Consider the following 19,039-nt stretch of genomic DNA (forward strand, 5'->3'; position numbering starts at 1 on the left):
ATTCGTCGCGACGTAATATGAACGGCCTACAATATCTGGACGATAGATTATCTCTAAAACACATTTTATCGTTGAATGACACGAACCAATCTGAACTTATGCTTGTACCGGTTTCGGGGTGCAAAACACAAAGCCATGCAACAATGTATTAATCTAAATTACAATATTCTTTCATATCACTTTTTACGGATTATACTTTCTTATAACTATATAGTAGTCCTATGTGCAGCATTGCGTTAACAATACAGATAATCTTATGGTTTCAATAAATATGACCTTTGTGTGTGAGTGAGTTGGGTTTAACGCCGCTTTTAACATTATTCCAGTCATATCACAGCGTGTCAGCTTCATGTGGGAGGTAAGCCGGAAGTGATGCAGGTCTCAGACGTTTACCCACAATCATGTTTCTGGCGTGCCCAAGGGACGCAACTTTGCACAGAGAAATGCGGCGCCTTAGACGACTGGGCCACCCGTGCCCCCAGTATGACCTTACGGAAGGCAGGTAAGTTGTGATTAGTGTGTGCACAGGCCAATAACAACTGAACCAGCAGATTAACCCAGTTCCCGGAATAAAGTCATGTTAAAAGTTTAATAAAATTAATTCCATAAAGAAACCTTGGAGTATTAAGGAACCATAAGTCTCGTAGAGCTGAGAAAGGGGTGAGTATAGGCTGCTAGAGCTAAAAAGGGAATGTGAGTTAAATGGAAGATAAGTTTATTAAACGTTTGCTCTGGAGTCTGTAAGAGAGACTGCAGAATCAATGATTGATAGTTGTCAGACAAAGTCGATAGGGTATGATGACACACAGTTTTACCCCTTTTTTCGGAAACCCAGCGTTGAGGACGATGTTCTTGGAACGGCCATGCGTTTACAAAGGAGCGTTACTCCGCATCAATGATCCGTTTATTCGGTAGATTTTTTAATCCGGTCGATTTAACATGGCAAGGTCCCATCTTGATATATGGGGTTTCACTGGGTGAGAGTTACGACTATTACTACCACTACGGTACGGGACACCCAGTCGTCTAAGGCGCCACAATTCATTGTGAAGCGTTGCACCCCTTGTGTGTGTCAGACTCCAGAAGTCGGTGGTTCGAAACACAGGTTCGCACTTATGAAGACCAATAACAACTTTTTGAAGGCGAAATCCGTTGTTTCGAAGTGATGGGGACCAGAGATATTACTGCCTGATCCAGCCATCAGACAAAGGAAAGCAAATCTACCACAATGTGCATTTTATACAAATAACATTTATAGAATATGCACGAAAACAGAAGAATTTGTCATAATTACATATGCACTTTTTCGCCGTTAGATAATTAGTACGATTCTAACCTGTACTAAGTTGTGTGTGTGTAGGGGGTGGGGGTTGGGGAGGGGGGGGGGGGGGTAATTTTGAGTTCAACCTATCAGGGAAAGATTTAACATATTTATAATTCTTGATAATAAACTCAACAACAAACGTTCCTGTGACACCAATATTTTAGTGTATTTTTCAAACAAAGTTTGGTTTTCAATATTGTAGTACATGTATGGAATCAAGCCACAAAAACGCAACTACTACAGAAAAGCATGCATTCCATGCAAAAGTTGACTTTTATGCAAGCCCCCATGCATTTCACTACCCAAGAATGGGTATAAAATACATGTGCGTTAACGGGATTCCATATGCATTGTTTAGCATCGTGCTGACAACAACCACTCAGAAAAAAAAAAAATTCGCAATTATTCAACATTACGAAATGCCACGCCTGTCCGAAAATGAGCGTATGCGAGCCATTGGTATGCTTGAAGCAGGATCGAGTCAACGTGATGTTGCAAGACAATTTAACGTCCACAGAAACACCATTTGGTGTTTATGGCTACGTTGGCAACAGACGAATGCAGTCAGAGATCATCCTCGGGGTGGCAGGCCACGCGTAACCAATAATCGACAAGACAACTGGATTCGAACAACACACCTACGAGATCGATTCCAGCCAGCAACAGTCACTGCACCTCTGGCCTTCGACGAATATCTTCACAAACCGTACGTCGTCGCCTCAGATGTGCAAGGATTGTCGCCAGAAGACCCGCCAGAAGTACCATTTTGACCGGAAACGACCGTCAACCACGTCTACAGTGGTGCAGACAGCGTCTACGCTGGACGGCCATGCAGTGGGGACAAGTTCTATTAACTGACGATCTCGTTTTCACCTCAGCCACATCGATGGGTGGATTCGAGTGTACCGACGTCGATGTGAACGTTACGTCAATCATTGTGTCATAGAGGAAGATCGGTTCGGGGCGGCAGCGTTATGGTATGGGGGATTACAGCAAGACAGAGGACCCGTTTGATAGTGGTAGAGGGAAATCTCAATGGACAGCGCTACCGCGACGAGATCATCGGCCCTGTTGTTCTAACGTTTTTGCGTCGTCATGGCCCAGGCATTACCTTTCAACATGACAACGCCCGGCCTCATATTGCTCGACTTGTTCAGGAATCTCTTCAACAAAACAACGCGAATGTCATCCCCTGGCCGACTCGCTCCCCTGTTCTCACACCAATCGAGCCTACGTGGGATGAGATGGATCGGCCCCTTCGACGTCAACCACGTGTTCCACAGACACTCCAGGAACTTCGAAACATGCTCCAGCAGATATGGACAGATATCCCACAGGACTTTGTGCGACCCCTGGTCCATTCCATGAGACGAAGATGTGTTGCTTGCATCGCAACCAGAGGTGGACGCACACGCTACTGATTTGTAAATTGACCTTTTAGCATGTTCATGGTTTTTTTTATGAAATCACGCATTTTCTGAAGTCAGTGTGGCAAATTAAACCATTTGAACACTTACAGGAGTCATTTATCTGTTGCGAATTGAAATTGTTTCAGATTTGGTAAAAAACATAACTTTGCATTAAATTTTATTCAGTGTCACAGGAACCTACCTTTGTATAAAGTGAGTTTGAGACAACCTGGAATTCGACACTTCCAGTTCGACAGATCCGGTAAGCGTTTGCCCGAGCCATCTGTCTACGGTGTGTATGTGTACTGAAAAAGTATTTCTGACGAATGTACAGCGAATTTGATGTAACTCAGCTTTCAACAACATTTAAAAATAACATGGCGTGTCAGCTTGATGTGGGAGGAGAGTTTACATTAATGCAGGTGTCGTCGTTAAACACTTTGTTCAAAACCCACCATGGGTATGGTGCTGACAAACCTTGAAACATTAACAGGGCAAACCGGGATTCGAACCCACCATCAGTTTTCTGCACGGCGAATTGCAGCGCCTTTGACAATACCCGGGCCATCCGTGCCTCTTTCAGAACAAAGTGCCTTTGGTGTATTCGCGGCAATCGCAGTGAGATCGGGCAGTTGTATGTGAAGTGAGTGGCGAGTGTGGGTCTATTTGTTTTGAACGGTTCGAGTCGTCAGGGGAATTACATGCCTAATTTGGATACTTGGGACTCCAATATGAATTCGAGACAACACATCCAAGTTCGACACCAGGGATTCCATTGTTTTAATATTTTACAACTCAATGTGCAAATTGACAGACAATGGCCACTGTCGGGACAAATGATGTCGTGTCACATACGGATCGAAAGGAGCGAAATGTCGACAGTAATTGACGTGTCACACAAAAAACGGCAAAGAATGGCCATCTTTAATCATTTCCTCTTAATTCGTACACCCAAAACAAAACACATTTTAACAGAAGATTAAACATCGTAGCTTAACTGTTTATGAATTATCAGTTTATATGACACGCTGGCAATATATGAGTGAGTCAGTGAGTGAGTGAGTTAGGTTTAACGCCGCTTTGAACAGTTTTCCAGTAACATCACGGCGTGTCAGCCCTAATGGGTCATTTACACCTATACGTATTTTCAAAACTATTCGTATCATCAAATATCGATTTCTCTCTCTCTCTCTCTCTCTCTCTCTCTCTCTCTCTCTCTCTCTCTCTCTCTCTCTCTCTCTCTCTCTCTCTCTCTCTCTCTCTCTCTCTCTCTCTCCTGACTCTTTTCCTCTCTCTCTCTCCTGACGTTTCTTTCATGAATGCAATGTCAAGGTTGATTCATTCATGTGGTCATACAATCCCTCATATACAGAAATATTCCTGCTCTAATGATATATAATTCATCATAAAGTCATAACTTATTTATAAAGCGCCTCTCGAGCAGACTATGTATGCCTCGTGAATGTATTAGTGGTGGTCGTGCTTTGCCTACGTTCAAGATGTGACATGCCTGACAACTAGTTGTAGTACTACTGCAACCACCACGAACGTCTGTCGGATAATAGCACTGTTTAACGAGAATAAAATAAACGTTCTTTCAGAAGGGCGTTGTTAAACTCCGATCAGAGTGAAAACTCTTTTCAGCTAAACATAGTGGCTATTGGAAACATGGATTTTCGAGAACAAGTAATTTGTACTTTATGACCATCAATGATTTCTCCCGCTTGTACTTACTTGGCTTTTGGGTCATAAAATTACCATCACAAATCTCGGAACTGTTGTAATACAGGTCGTTTATGCCTGTCAATAGCGCTTGACAATAATGGGGTGAATTGGTCGAGACGCGATAACTACCCACCCCGAAGCAATGCACGTGATAAAAATGGTTCAATTCAGTAGATCAAGGTATTAAAAGGCTGGACATGTAAAATGTCGTGAGAAATATCGCACCACTATCAAATTGCTTTTAAATTTGTATGCAGCAAGGCTTAAACACCGCTCTGGCATTATACTTGACCAAATTTACGCTGTTGTTATTTATGAATGGAGAAGAAGTATTTACAGTGGAGGTGTAATTACAGACAATCTTAACCGCTGTTAATAGAAGGGATTGTGTGTGGGGTAGTGGGTGTAGCAGTAGATGTATTCGCGAAGTAGTAGATGTTGGATTGAGTTAGTTGAGGTTGTTTTCCACCTGATCAACCATATTACATGTCAAGGCAACCTAAAAATCATTGAGTCTAGGGCAGGAAAACCAGGGGTTGATAACATGAGCTGATCGTTCCGGTCGGGTGTTACGAAAAAGCTGGTTATGTATTCTGCCCGGGGATGTAGGGGTAACAGTGGTAAAGGCCAATAGATGTCTGGGATGAGATGGGTTTAACGTCGCGATTACCAAACAATGTGTGCGTGCGTGCGTGCGATTCGTTCGTAGTTTTGGGTTGTCTGATTTCAAAGAACCCTGCTTTAAATTAGGTATTGTTTATTATAGAAAAGGGGCGGTGGGGTAGCCTAGTGCTTAAAGCGTTCGCTCGAAACGACGGAGACCTGGGTTCGATTCCACACATTAGTACAATGGGTGAAGCCCAATCCTGGTGTCCCCGGCCGTTATATTGATAAAATAAAAAGAGGTTATCACGCTTGTGTTTTGGGAAGGTAAATATTCTGTGTTAGGAATTTACAATATGCATTTGGCTCGCCAAAGCTCGTTAAATACAATGTTGGTTCCTAAAACAGGATATTTACAATCACAAAACACACTAGCGTTAAAACTTCTTTTTATTCTTTTGTCATATGATGTCATTTTTAAATAATATCTTCGAAAAACATGTTCTGATCTCTCACAAACGGTACCTTAACCGTTTTCCTGGAATGTGCGCATTGATTTATAAATTATATCGTCAGAAGGCCAGTTTGTTAGTCTGACAGTGAACATAGTTCCAACTGAAACCTGTATTTTCAGACAATGCCTAACTACAAGTGCATGCACATATTGTTGTCTTTCGCGGCAATCCATCGGTCCGCCCGCAAGAGTAACTGCCCTTTGTCAAAGGGAAACTACTCTAGTCTAACTCGATCGCCGATAGACAACGGCGACGCCATGTTTGTTTGCAAACATTGAAAGAATAACACCTTCCTGACCTTTCATATTTGCATCTTTATCCGTATATGACCCCGTATATGATACCGTTTTTGTGGGTTGTCTTTATCCTGCCAGGAAATCTACTAATTTTATGATAATAACTTCTGTTTGTTTGTTTGTGTGTTTGCACTCAGCAATATTCACGTTATATGACGGCGGTGTGTAAAATAATCGAGTATGGACCATACAATCCAGTGATTGACATCATGAGCGTCGTGACACGCAATTGGGATACGATGACATGCATCAACCATGTCAGCGAGCCTGACCATCTGACCCCGTTAGTCGCCTCTTACGACAAGCATAGTCGTCTTTTACGGTGTTGGTGTTTAGTGTTTAGTGTTTAGTGTTGGTGCCTTGCACAAGCTGGTGCTCCCCTATAGCATCGTAAAACTACACATAGATCCTAATTGAACATCCGATGGACCGAAACAATACAAACGTTATCAAAACGCTCAAACCCTGAAACAGTCGTTGAAACACTGCAAACGTTGGGTGAATAACACAACTATGATATCCGTATCAAATACATCCCCATTTTGTAGTCATTTCTTGTTTGTTTCATTTTTAGACACCATCTTACATGGGAGTATACTTTCTTTTGCCCGGCAGTGTATTCTCTGATGACAAATACCCCGAATCCAACCGCGACCACAGCTTCGTGACCCCTGAAGATCCAGATTAGAATAGGTCTTCAGCAACCCATGCTTGCCGTTAGAGGCCTCTGTGATTGTCGTACGAGGCGACTAACGGGGTCGGATGGTCAAGCTCGCTGACATGGTTGATGCATGTCATCGTATCCCAATTCCATGGATTGATGCTCATAATGTCAATCACTGGATTGTATGGTCCAGGCTCGATTATTTACAGACCGCCGTCATAAAGCTGGAATATTGCTGAGTGCGGCGTTAAACAACAAACAAATATCAAACAACTCATAGCTTCGTTTTGAGCCGGATTCGAACGGAACGACTCTAAAAAAAACAACCAATGAAATTACTCTCAGTACATTTTGCAAACTGATGGATATAATATCGCCTATGATACCCGTATCTAATACATCACCATCGAATAACCATTTTTAGTTTGTTTCATTTTTGGTCACCATCAACGATGGTGTATACTTTCTTTTGCCCGACAGTGTATTTTCATGAAGGATTTCCTGTCAGCCCACAACATCAGGGGCTTCTTCAAATACAGCCGTTTAATTATGTCGGCAATTGTATGTGCATATGTAAACAAATATGTCAGCTATCTGGGAAAGATGAAATACTGATATATCTTCCGAAATAGGAGGCAACAAAAGGACCCATAAATTTCAGTAATGTACTGTGGTAATCGCGAAATCAAATACGGTGCAACATGACTCTCAATGTTTCATATTCAACAGCATATTTGAGATATGCACAGCCCAGCGTGTATGTAAGAATATTAATTGGCTATTTAACCCTTGAAGACTTGCCTACATACAACAGATCCAAAGGGTTTTTCGATCATATTTAAGTGAATCCAGTGTTAATATTTGTATGTGCAGATTTCGTGGCCATTTTAAAGGCGCACCGAAATGAAATGTGTGGGTGGATTTAACGCCGTTTAAACAGTATTTCGGTTATATCAGGTTGAAATGGAAGTGGACGATGGGATAGCATTAAGGTTGACGTTCGCTCGTCAAACCGAAGACCAGATTTCGATTCTACATAGGGATGCAGTGGCTGAAGCCAATTCCTGGTGTCTCCCCAGAGCGCAGCCAACACCACCACTACACATGACAACCTCACCCATTGTAGGTGTGGTGTATGTAGATATCTATTTGCAAAACGTGTATGTACATATCTATTTGCAGATAGTGTATGTAGATATATATATTTGCAGAACGTGTATGTAGATATCTATTTGCAGAACGTGTATGCAGATATCTATTTGCAGAACGTGTATGCAGATATCCATTTGCAGAACGTGTATGTAGATATCTATTTGCAGAACGTGTATGTAGATATCTATTTGCAGAACGTGTATGTAGATATCAATTTGCAGAACGTGTATGTAGATATCTATTTGCAGAACGTGCATGTAGATATCCATTTGCAGATAGTGTATGTAAATATACATTTGAAGAACGTGTATGTAGATATCTATTTGCAGAACGTGTATGCAGATATCAATTTGCAGAACGTGTATGCAGTTATCTATTTGCAGAACGTGTGTGCAGATATCCATTTGCAGATAGTGTATGTAAATATACATTTGAAGAACGTGTATGTAGATATCTATTTGCAGAACGTGTATGCAGATATCTATTTGCAGAATGTGTATGCAGATATCTATTTGCAGAACGTGTATGTAGATATCTATTTGCAAAACGTGTATGTACATATCTATTTGCAGAACGTGTATGTAGATATATATTTGCAGAACGTGTATGTACATATCTATTTTCAGAACGTGCATGTAGATATCTATTTGCAGAACGTGTATGTAGATATCTATTTGCAGAACGTGTATGCAGATATCTATTTGCAGAACGTGTATGTAGATATATATTTGCAAATCGTGTATGTAGATATCTATTTGCAAAACGTGTATGTACATATCTATTTGCAGATAGTGTATGTCGATATACATTTGCAGAACGTGTATGTAGATATCTATTTGCAGAACGTGTATGCAGATATCTATTTGCAGAACGTGTATGCAGATATCTGTTTGCAAAACGTGTATGCAGATATCTATTTGCAAAACGTCTATGTAGATATCTATTTGCAGAACGTGTATGCAGATATCTATTTGCAAAACGTGTATGCAGATATCTATTTGCAGAACGTGTATGTAGATATCTATTTGCAAAACGTGTATGTAGATATCTATTTGCAGATAGTGTATGTAGACATATATTTGCAGAACCTGTATGTAGATATCTATTTGCAGAACGTGTATGTAGATATCTATTTGCAAAACGTGTATGTAGATATCTATTTGCAGAACGTGTATGCAGATATCTATTTGCAGATAGTGTATGTAGACATATATTTGCAGAACGTGTATGTACATATCTATTTGCAAAACGTGTATGCAGATATATATTTGCAGAACGTGTATGTAGATATCTATTTGCAGAACGTGTATGTACATATCTATTTGCAAAACGTGTATGCAGATATCTATTTGCAGAACGTGTATGTAGATATCTATTTGCAGAACGTTTATGCAGATATCTATTTGCAGTTAGTGTATGTAGACATATATTTGCAGAACGTGTATGTAGATATCTATTTGCAAAACGTGTATGCAGATATCTATTTGCAGAACGTGTATGCAGATATCCATTTGCAGAACGTGTATGTAAACATCTATTTGCAGAACGTATATGTAGATATCTATTTGCAGAAAGTTTATGTAAATATGTTTGCTGATAGTGTGGATTAATAGCTCGTTTGTTCTTAGCCAATTTGGCGCACTTGAACCCTTCTCGTACAAGCGGCATATTTCAGAAGCTTTGTAAGACGTTGAAACTAGTATCAAAGAAAATATCAAATTATTCTTACCCAAGCGACCACTTCAAAACAAAGGGCAGATTATCGACACCCTGTACCTTTAACGACAGCCGCTAAAGGGGACGTCACGGCCTGTGCAATCTGCAATATGCATGTCACGTCATACGTACTCACTCTGTTCAAGATGCATACGATACATATAATGTATCATGCCACCCGTGACGAAATCGCATCCCCTTTGGTAATAAAACAAGAACGATTAATGTCTTAGTTTTTAAAGCCAATCTCGAGTCCCCGCTGGCGATCTGTGATGATGGTTAGGTGAGGCATCAGAATCCTACTCTGACAAGGGTATTCGGCGTGATACTGAGAAGCGTACGCTGACGCTGTGGTACACGTGGCTCCGGAAAACAGACACACAGATTTGAGAAATGCGAATGTTCATCGCCATGAGCAGGTAAACCTTTATCAATTGTATTTACGAATCACAATGTATCGTTAACGCAACGAGGGTGAGATTTTCCATTATGATGAATTTTGAAGATTTACATGTTTGTAAACACTTATTTGAGAGAACATTGTCTGTTTACTTAAGAAATAAACGACGAGTAGGAGTTGTTTATCGTACAATAATATCGGACAATGTAGTAATTGTAGGCAGTAAGTATGCTGCATTGCGGCCCTAACAAATATGACCCAAGTAGTATTGAAATGCGTTCGTTCGTCATTCCTAACGCAGATACACTGTGCGAAGTCCAGCCGGGGTGATTCCCGCACCGACAAGGCCGGAATAATGCTATAAAATATGAGAAAATCATGAGTAAATTTTGCTTAAGGACCCATCAGCAATCTTGCAGCTATTGGCAGCGAGTATGTTGTATGAAATGAACGCGATTCACGAACCTACGAAGCTTTTTTAAGGATTGGACTTCTACAAAGATCCCTCGAGTGGTACAGTGCTGCCACAAGCTTATTGACATGGTATTCGCGACCAACTGAGGTCTTAAATATAAAACATAATATTAAAGATGAGTGAGTGAGTTTAAGGTGTTTCAGTTATATCACAGCGTGTCAGTTTGATATCAGAGGGAAGCCGAAAGTGATGTTGCTCGTTGGTGAAACCCACAGGCACGGGATAGTGGTCAGAAACCTTGAAACATATCTTGTATTCAGACCTACGATCATAGGTTTCTGACACGCCTAAGGGACGCAAGTCTGCACACAGAATATTTAAACTACATGATATGTAACTAGCGATCGGGAAAGCTTGTTGGCTGGTTGTTGAAGTTCTAATCAGTTATATATAATACAACATAGGAGTGTGTTGGGTTTAATGCCGCTTTGAACAGTATTCCAGTTATATCACGGCGTGTCAGTTTAATGTGGGAGGAAAGCCTGAAGCGATGCAGGTCTAAGATGTTTACCACTTCGGTGAAACTCACGAGCACGGGTATGGTGCAGACAAACCTAGAAACATAATCGGGACGAACCGGGATTCGAACCCACAATCATAAGTTTCTGGCGTGCCCAAGTGATGCAAATCTCAGACATCTGAGAAAGAAAAGAAAACTTTTGATAAAACATAGTAGAACCAATTACCGTTTGACCTGCTGATGAAAAAAGATCGAGCAGGGAAACATCAGAGCAAATACATCTATTGGTATGTATGATCATAGTGATGTAAATATTTTCAAATTCAATCAACAAAGTTTCTATTAATACATATATGGCTGTTTATATAATCATTGTTGAATTGAGTATTCATCACTGCTGTTATCTTTGTCTGTCGGCACACTTGCTCGAGAGTTTCAACTTTCCTCCCTGTGTGAAGCCCATTTCTGGTGTCCCCCGTTGTGATATTTGCTGGAATATTGCTGAAAGCGGCGTAAAACCATACTCACTCATTCATTCACTCAGCTTTCCTCCCAAACTGAGCTGCCATTTAATCAAACTGTTTTAAAGATACATTGGTTGTGTTTTCCATCATGATTACAACTTTACACTAAACATAAAAGGATGTGAATGTTCTAAGCATTTAAAAGATGAATATAGTCCAATCGTTAGACCTCGGTTTTGTGAAGGGTTAGCTTCTTACATGAAATACTGATAATGATATATAAATGCAATCGTCATATGGTGATGTTATTTGTTAGGGTTTGTCTTATATGTGTAAGCACCACTTTATTAATTGTTGAATCAAAGAACTTAGCAAAGTGACAAATAAATAAAAAATATACCACATCTCAGGCCGGTGTGGAAGCTGAGGATGAAAACCTCAAATCAACGCAGCAGTACCATCAGTAGTTGACTCTCAGACCTGACCACATGTCAATTCCACTTTTGTACTTGATTCCATCAGCAACCCATGCTTGCCGTAAAAGGCGACTATGCTTGTCGTAAGAGGCGACTAACAATTTCAATTTCAATTCTTTATTACAGTATAAAGGCCATAGGCCCACATACAAATACTCACTGAAAAATACAGTATGAGGCAGATGACAGAGGGTATTAAGTGACAGTATTTCGGATTGCAAGTGCTTCCAGTATATACTTAAGACAATTAGTTACAATACTAGTGCGGTTACAAGATAATAGTGTATTATATTTAAATAAAGTAGGATTGGAAGAGTAATAAATAGGTAAATACTTATTTCTTAAATATCTGTAACATTGGCTGACAAGCATAAAATGAAACTCATCTTCAATTTCCTGTAAATTACAAAATCTGCACTGCCTATTACAGTACTCTATACCGCCTCTTCTACCTAAATTTACCATCAGTGGCAACTCGCCAACTCTTAACAAACAAAAATACGTCTATAATGACGGCTTGTGATTTCACAGAGATACTTTTCAACTGTTAGCAATGACTTATATTCCTTATACATTGATAATTTACGTATTTAACAAACTTTACAATACCAGTCCTGTTGGTTACAGTCTTTTAACCTTTGAATAAATGCACTAATAAAGAGGGTCTCATGACCAACTTCCTGCGAAATCCACTCGTGGCCAAATCCATAACTGAATAATAATCTTTTGACACAAGTCACCCATGTAGTGCGATTAACTTCATCTAAAGATTTCAGCATTAAATAACATTGCTTAGGGTATCTATAACTGGGTAAAGATAACAATTTCAACCAATATTTAATACATCTCCTGTGATTATCAATAAATAATCCATATCTACCACATTCGCCAAGGGCAGTAACATTTGTAACATGACTTCCAATTCCAATAGTAAATTTACAGAATTTAATCTGAAATTTTTCAATTGCTGCAATTTTTTAATAGCCCCATATTTCTGAAGTATATAATAATACAGGCTTAATTTGACTGTCAAATATTTTTAAAAGTATATGTACGGGTATGTTCTTCAAACAATGCTGTAATTTCTTAACAACGAACAGAGCCTTATTTGCCTTCTGAACAAGAGAGTTGATACCAGCCGTCCAACACAGCCGATTTGAAAATAAAAAACCAAGATAATTATAATAGGTAGATACATTAACATTAACATCTCCAAACCTCCATTTCCACCATTTCTGAAAACTAAAATTTCATTCTTACTAAGGTTAACTTCTAAACCCCATTTAGTACAGAAAGATTTAAGGATATTAAGTTTTCGTTGGAGACCAACTACAGTATCATCAATTATGCACAAATCATCGGCATATAATAACAACAAAATGTCTAGAGATTCTTGACTCACAAATATTGCCCTCTCGCCGAAGGACTGCAACATTGATTCTAATTCAACAATAAGCAAAGAGAACAATATTGGGCTAAGGGTGCAGCCTTGGCGTACACCACTTAGCGTTTCAAAGTAGCAAGTTGCTGTGCTGTTTGATAACTTTACAGCCGATTTCACTTTCAAATACATATCTTTAATGACATAAAATAACTTTCCATGTATACCCTTATTTAACATGACATACCACAACAATTTTCTTTTTACACAATCAAAGGCCTTTCTAAAATCAACAAATAAACAGTAAAATCTGCCATTAGCTTTAGATAAGTATTTCAGTATTAGTCTTTGCAACACAAATATATTATCAATGGTGCTGTATCCAGCCCTAAAACCTGCCTGAGACTCTGGCGACTAACGGGATCGTGTGGACAGGCTCGCTGACGTGGTTGATGCATGTCATTGTATCCCAAATGCATGGATCGACGCACATGACATCAATCACTGGATTGTCTGGTCCAGACTCGATTATTTACAGACCGCCGCCATATAGCTGGAATATTGCTGAGTGCGGCGTTAAACACAAACAAACAAACATGAGAGACGATTCACGGCATCTGGCCACCCGATACAGTCGCAGCCTCTTGCGACCAGCGGATGGGTACAGGATTCCAAAGCTCTTTAAAATCTGTACAAAGGGAGATATCATGGGTCCAGCAATTCCCTGTCTGATAGAGTAACCATAACCCATAGCACAATCAAGAAAAGACTTTCTTTCTATTCACAAAAAGTGTTTTGGACACGTGGAATTAATACCACGTGGATTCTCAAGGACTCAAAAGATCTGCGTGATTATTTTGCAATTTCAAAAAGAACCAAGTTCACTTATGTCAAAACATTGGCTTTTTTAACTTTGTACACCACAATCCCGCAAACCTCACTCCTTGATTCGTGGGGCATTTGGCACCTAATATGGTGACTATAGATACAGTTACATCTCTGTTTTCAAAGGTTAAGGATAATTTGGCAAAAACGAAAGTAAATGTCAACTGAAGTTTACTGAGAAAACAATGTGTGAAATGCTGGACTTCCTCGTTGATAAATAACATCTATGTGAAAATTTGGGATTAGTCATTTAGGCAAGAAATAGGCATCCCTATGAGCACAAATTGTGCTCCCCTCCTTGTCAGAATTTCTTTTTCAGATTGCCAAAATCAAAATAAGATATGGCCAACCAATTTATCTTAGGTTTCATGTATATCGATGATCTGATATCGTTCAGTAATGGTCAAATAGCCAATTCCCTTCCACTGATTTTAGAGACATCAGACCTAAATGCAACATTAAGACAGCACTGTCGGGTCCACAAATTTCATGTGATGTATTTCTGTGGCCGGTGAAGTGTGTCTGGACTGTACAAAGTGCAATAGTATGTCGGATACGATTAAAAAAGGTTGAGTTTTCGCACTTTTGAAGAAAATAATAACAATATGTAACCCATGATGAAACACATCTGATAACGTGCAGGATAATATCCGAGCCCTTCCACGCTCTGAAGACATTATACACGTATCTATTTGGCCTGAAGGTAACTTTATCACACCACTTTCCTTTGATAACGTAGGCTGTAATAAAAGACCGCCGGGCATATAGATTTGTCTTGTGACAGACAAAGCAATGTGTGTATCCGGTTTCCCTAATCCCTAATGTGGAACTGAAACTAAAATAAAATCTACCTACCAACCTTATTTTAGAAGGTCAGTGGGGTAGCCAGTAGATAAAGCGTTCGCACGTCACGCCGAAGATCTGCGTTCGATTCCCGAAATGAGTACAATGTGTGAAGCCCATTTCTGGCGTCCCCCGCAATGATATTGCTAAAAGTGGCGTAAAAGTATACTCACTCACTGGTGAGCTGAAATAGGAAATATGGTTTGTTCTTTTTTTCATCTTTTTTTCATGAAGTAAGGGACGGGTTGGGTGGGGGGTGGGGGTAGGCGTGGCTGCTAAAAGTACTCGTTACTACTTGGAGTAGACACGTTATTCAAACCATGTTCGTGTTTCATGGTAATTATATCCCACAGAACGTAGCTATATTCACATGTCTTCTCTGTAAGAATCACTCCAGGCGAAATGCCTTTTTTCACAACCCCAAATTAATTTCCCCGCTATTTTAAGTTTGATTGATTCTAATTTGTTTTACCGGGACTTTTTAAGTGATTGATTGACATGTAAATGACAGGTGTGCGACAGATGTAAGTTAATATGTGTGGCACGGTGGCTGTCGAAGGCAATAGACACTTTAATGATAGATTAAAGTAGCACATTGGTTATGAAAAGAGCTCTATAACGCTGATGACATTGTGTAGCAAAATTCTCACGATAAAGCCTTCACCTGTGTAATCATTAAGGTAATTGATTAAGTACACGCGCGTTATGTCTGACGCAAAGGTGTCATAGGAATAATCTAGCGGGATATATACCGGTACTTCTCAAAAGAGGACAACACTATTCTTTCATATTACTATGGTTAATCTCTCTTGATAGCAGTGTTTCGGCGACTGTTTCAGTCTAGTAACGTTTTGCTAACGTTTGTATTTTTTTTGCCACAGTTTCTTTCGCCCGGCAGTTTTTGTTGTTTTTTAAAATTGTTTTTATTCATTCTTTCGCCGGGCAGTTCATGTTGAGGTGAGGTGAAATAGGGTTTAACGTCGCGTCCAAGATTATTGCACTTATCTAGAGACGTGCATACACGTGTGTGTGTGCGTGTGTGTGTGGCTGCTTGTACTAGTCCGGACTGATGCCGATTTATAGTGCTAGCTCACTGAGATACCATGCCGCAGTTTAACATGAATACCCCACTCACACACAGTATACTGACTCCGAGCCGACCAGTCCTTGTTTTAGCTCCTTGATGCCGAGCGACTGACAGGGTAACAACAAGTACAATCTTTTTACGTCCTTTGGCGCCCCGCTCTAATACGCGCCCACGGCGATATTTGCTCATATATTGGCTTGTGAACAATCCCGATTAGCACCCCTTCCGATTGATCAATGTACACAAGACTTATTCATTCGCGTATAATACGCACTCGTGTGTTAAATGCACCCTTAATTATGGGCATTTAAATTCTTGAAAAATATATCTGTCGTAAATAAACATTTCAGGTTGTCAGCATAAACCACGAAATTTATCCTTTAAATAATATTCTAATAAGAGCGCCCTATTTCTAATCTTGAGAGCGCTGTGGGCGCTTATTACGTCGAATACGGAATATACCATGAAGAAAAAAAGAATTTATGATTTACGTTTTTATTGACGATACTGTATTTATTCAGTCACATAAGTAAACATTTCTTACTTTCTTTGACGATTTGAAATGTTCAATGAGGATGAAATTGTTTTGGTTTTTTTAATTAATGCAAACAATTCAAAAGTCAAGTTCCTCCAAGGATTTTGTGTGTTCTCTACACAAGATATTGGGAATTTGGGGCATGTTCATTCTTCATAAGAGATGAGAATAAAGGGGGTGTTATTTTTTCCAAAAAATGCTTCAAAAGCTTTTCTTGTCAGCTGTCAAGTGGTTTATTATGTTTGTAACCGGAATATCGGACAGTCTATGTCATCAAATTAATTATTTATCTGTTTTCAGTTATCAATATGTCTACTGAAACACCTTACCGTTTATCTTTCAGAATATGTCACTACACTGCTCTTTAAAACATTATGATCATATTATTGCAATAACCTGCAACATTTCATGCATTTCATGAGTCCATAACAGTTAATGCTTCAACACAAACTGCTGGAAAAAAGAAAGTATACACTTAAAAAAAACTATGATATAGATGTTTTATATACCGAAGAAATGCACAGAAATCCATTGAGATTACATAATATGATAAATCAACTCAATATTAATTTTCCTGGTGGGCTTTTTGTGTCATTTTAACAGTTTTTATTTATAAAACCTTTACCTCTGAACCGTTGTAAATTTACTCATATGAATATTAACTCATTCATATAACTGTGAGAAATTATTTCGTTGCCATTGTAAAAGTATTTCTCTTCATTTCATAATCCGACCCAGAACTACACACCCTGTGTACATTAACACATAAAAGAATTACACCACTTAATCAATCACTTGTCTGAAAGGACTTAACAAATACCAAAGTTAAGATTGAAATGTGTTTGCCTAAAGTAAACAGATATGTCGTCTTTTGTTTATTTTTCGACATAAAACTACTTCGTCATACTTCGGCTCTATATACCCAGCGATCGTAAGTGTCTGGATTTTGGGGAAATTGAAATACATGTATTGCCTGTTAATGGCTATCTAGATTTGTTTGACTAAATGTAAAGTAAGGCACAAGTTCGGGTCCCTGCAGGGATGACACACTTCTTCTTTTCACTGATAAAATATATGTAGGCGTGTTGAGCTTCAAAAACGTATTATCACAGCTCTCCCCGAACGTCTTGATGGGATATCACTTCACGTCTTACACATGTAAGTATTGGTCATCAGTAGTAATTCATAGATGGTTTTGAGTAATAATTTATTTGCAAATATATGTTTATCAAATCATACGGACACGTGAGACTCAGTCGGTGTGAAGAGTTGCGTGGCAAAGGCGTTCCAGAAACTTATGTTCGTGGGTTCAAATCTTAGATTATTCTTTCTTGCTTTGTCAGCACTATGACCGTGTTAGAGGTAATGCCGAAGACCCGAATCCCTTCGAGCTTTCCTCCAACATCAATTTTATAACATATAACTCGATCATATATGTAACTGAAATACTGTTCAAAGGGGCGTTCAAACCAAGCACGCACGTACAGTAACTCTTCAGGTCGTCCTAGGAACTGCTGACACAGGTCCTGTGCATCCAAACATGTCTTTCCAAGTCAATGAACTGATATCACTTCATTTTATTAATTGTAATTGAAATCTGTTGCTAAAAGTCACATATAGTCAAACACCATTGTGTCCAATGAACGATTATCTCGAAGTAAATGCTTTGTCCCTGCGTATTCCTTCTTCAGTAATCGAGTAATTTACATAGGGCCCTTTAACTTCGACACAACGGTGTTTGACTGTACCATACGAATAAAAACTAAAAGTCCGTTGTTATCCTTGTGATGTCGTCTGTGGTCTAAGCATAGCTTCACCCTTTTGCCTGTTGATGTTAATATAATTGACCTTTATACCTGTATTAGTTGTATAGAGTTAAACCATTTCATTTCCATAAACATTTTCGAAATTTGTTTTAATCGATTCGATTACTTTATACATGTTAATATTAATTATAATTTATTAGTTATTATTAATAGGGATATCCATACATAATGTGTAATTGAATCAAAATATTCAATGAAGCTGAAAATGTATCAGTTCAGTTGCAATATTCAAGCAATCAGTCAGTCAGTCACTCGGAATATCCCTATCAAAACCAGTTACAGAGTCATAAACGATTTCTGCTAAAACTAGTCCGTTGTGCGTTTCCGACGACTATAAGCATGGGATCATGAATCACTCTCAGTTTAACTAATGATACCAGGTGTTTGCTAAAAGCTTGACAGGTGAGCGTATCCTGCACATCGGGGGCACCCGTCACAAACACACAAAAAGGCGAGTCATTTCTTCAGCTGAACAGTCATTGTTTATAAATAACAGTAAACTATCGTAATATATACCATCATATATAGAGGTCATGTGATATTAGTTAAACATTTTATTTAGACAGCACATAAGTTTACTGCTAACAATATATTATTAATTCAGACACATTCAGAAAATACCAAGAGGGATCACAACTGGCGATTTGGTTGTCTGCACAAATAATGTTACTGCATAGTCGGAAAACGACGTGCAGTGTAAATGTTGCCAGAAGCCTATGGAAGTTGGTTTGTATCTCTGATGTATCAGTTTTCCCATTGTGGTGTACGCCAAAGACTTGCATTTCTTCAGTCATTCCTCCCAG

The 19,039-nt window shown here is 39.1% G+C and overlaps 1 protein-coding gene across 2 annotated transcripts in view; it reads left to right on the plus strand.

Moving 5' to 3' along the window:
- The first annotated feature begins 9,698 nt into the window (after nt 1-9,698).
- Nucleotides 9,699-19,039, plus strand: part of LOC139478240 (grainyhead-like protein 1 homolog) — a 64,438-nt gene continuing 55,097 nt past the window's right edge. The window contains exon 1 of one of the 2 annotated variants that reach the window (XM_071260653.1): nt 9,699-9,823. In XM_071260653.1, the coding sequence (XP_071116754.1) occupies nt 9,798-9,823 (26 nt within the window). In that variant the 5' untranslated portion in view covers nt 9,699-9,797. Of the gene's footprint in view, nt 9,824-17,520; nt 17,569-19,039 lie in introns of those variants that run through there. The other variant, XM_071260655.1, reaches the window with a different exon arrangement.

This window comes from Haliotis cracherodii, unplaced genomic scaffold (assembly GCF_022045235.1).
Source record: "Haliotis cracherodii isolate W230 unplaced genomic scaffold, xgHalCrac1.p SCAF_4, whole genome shotgun sequence".
In the NCBI taxonomy this organism is placed as follows: domain Eukaryota; kingdom Metazoa; phylum Mollusca; class Gastropoda; order Lepetellida; family Haliotidae; genus Haliotis; species Haliotis cracherodii.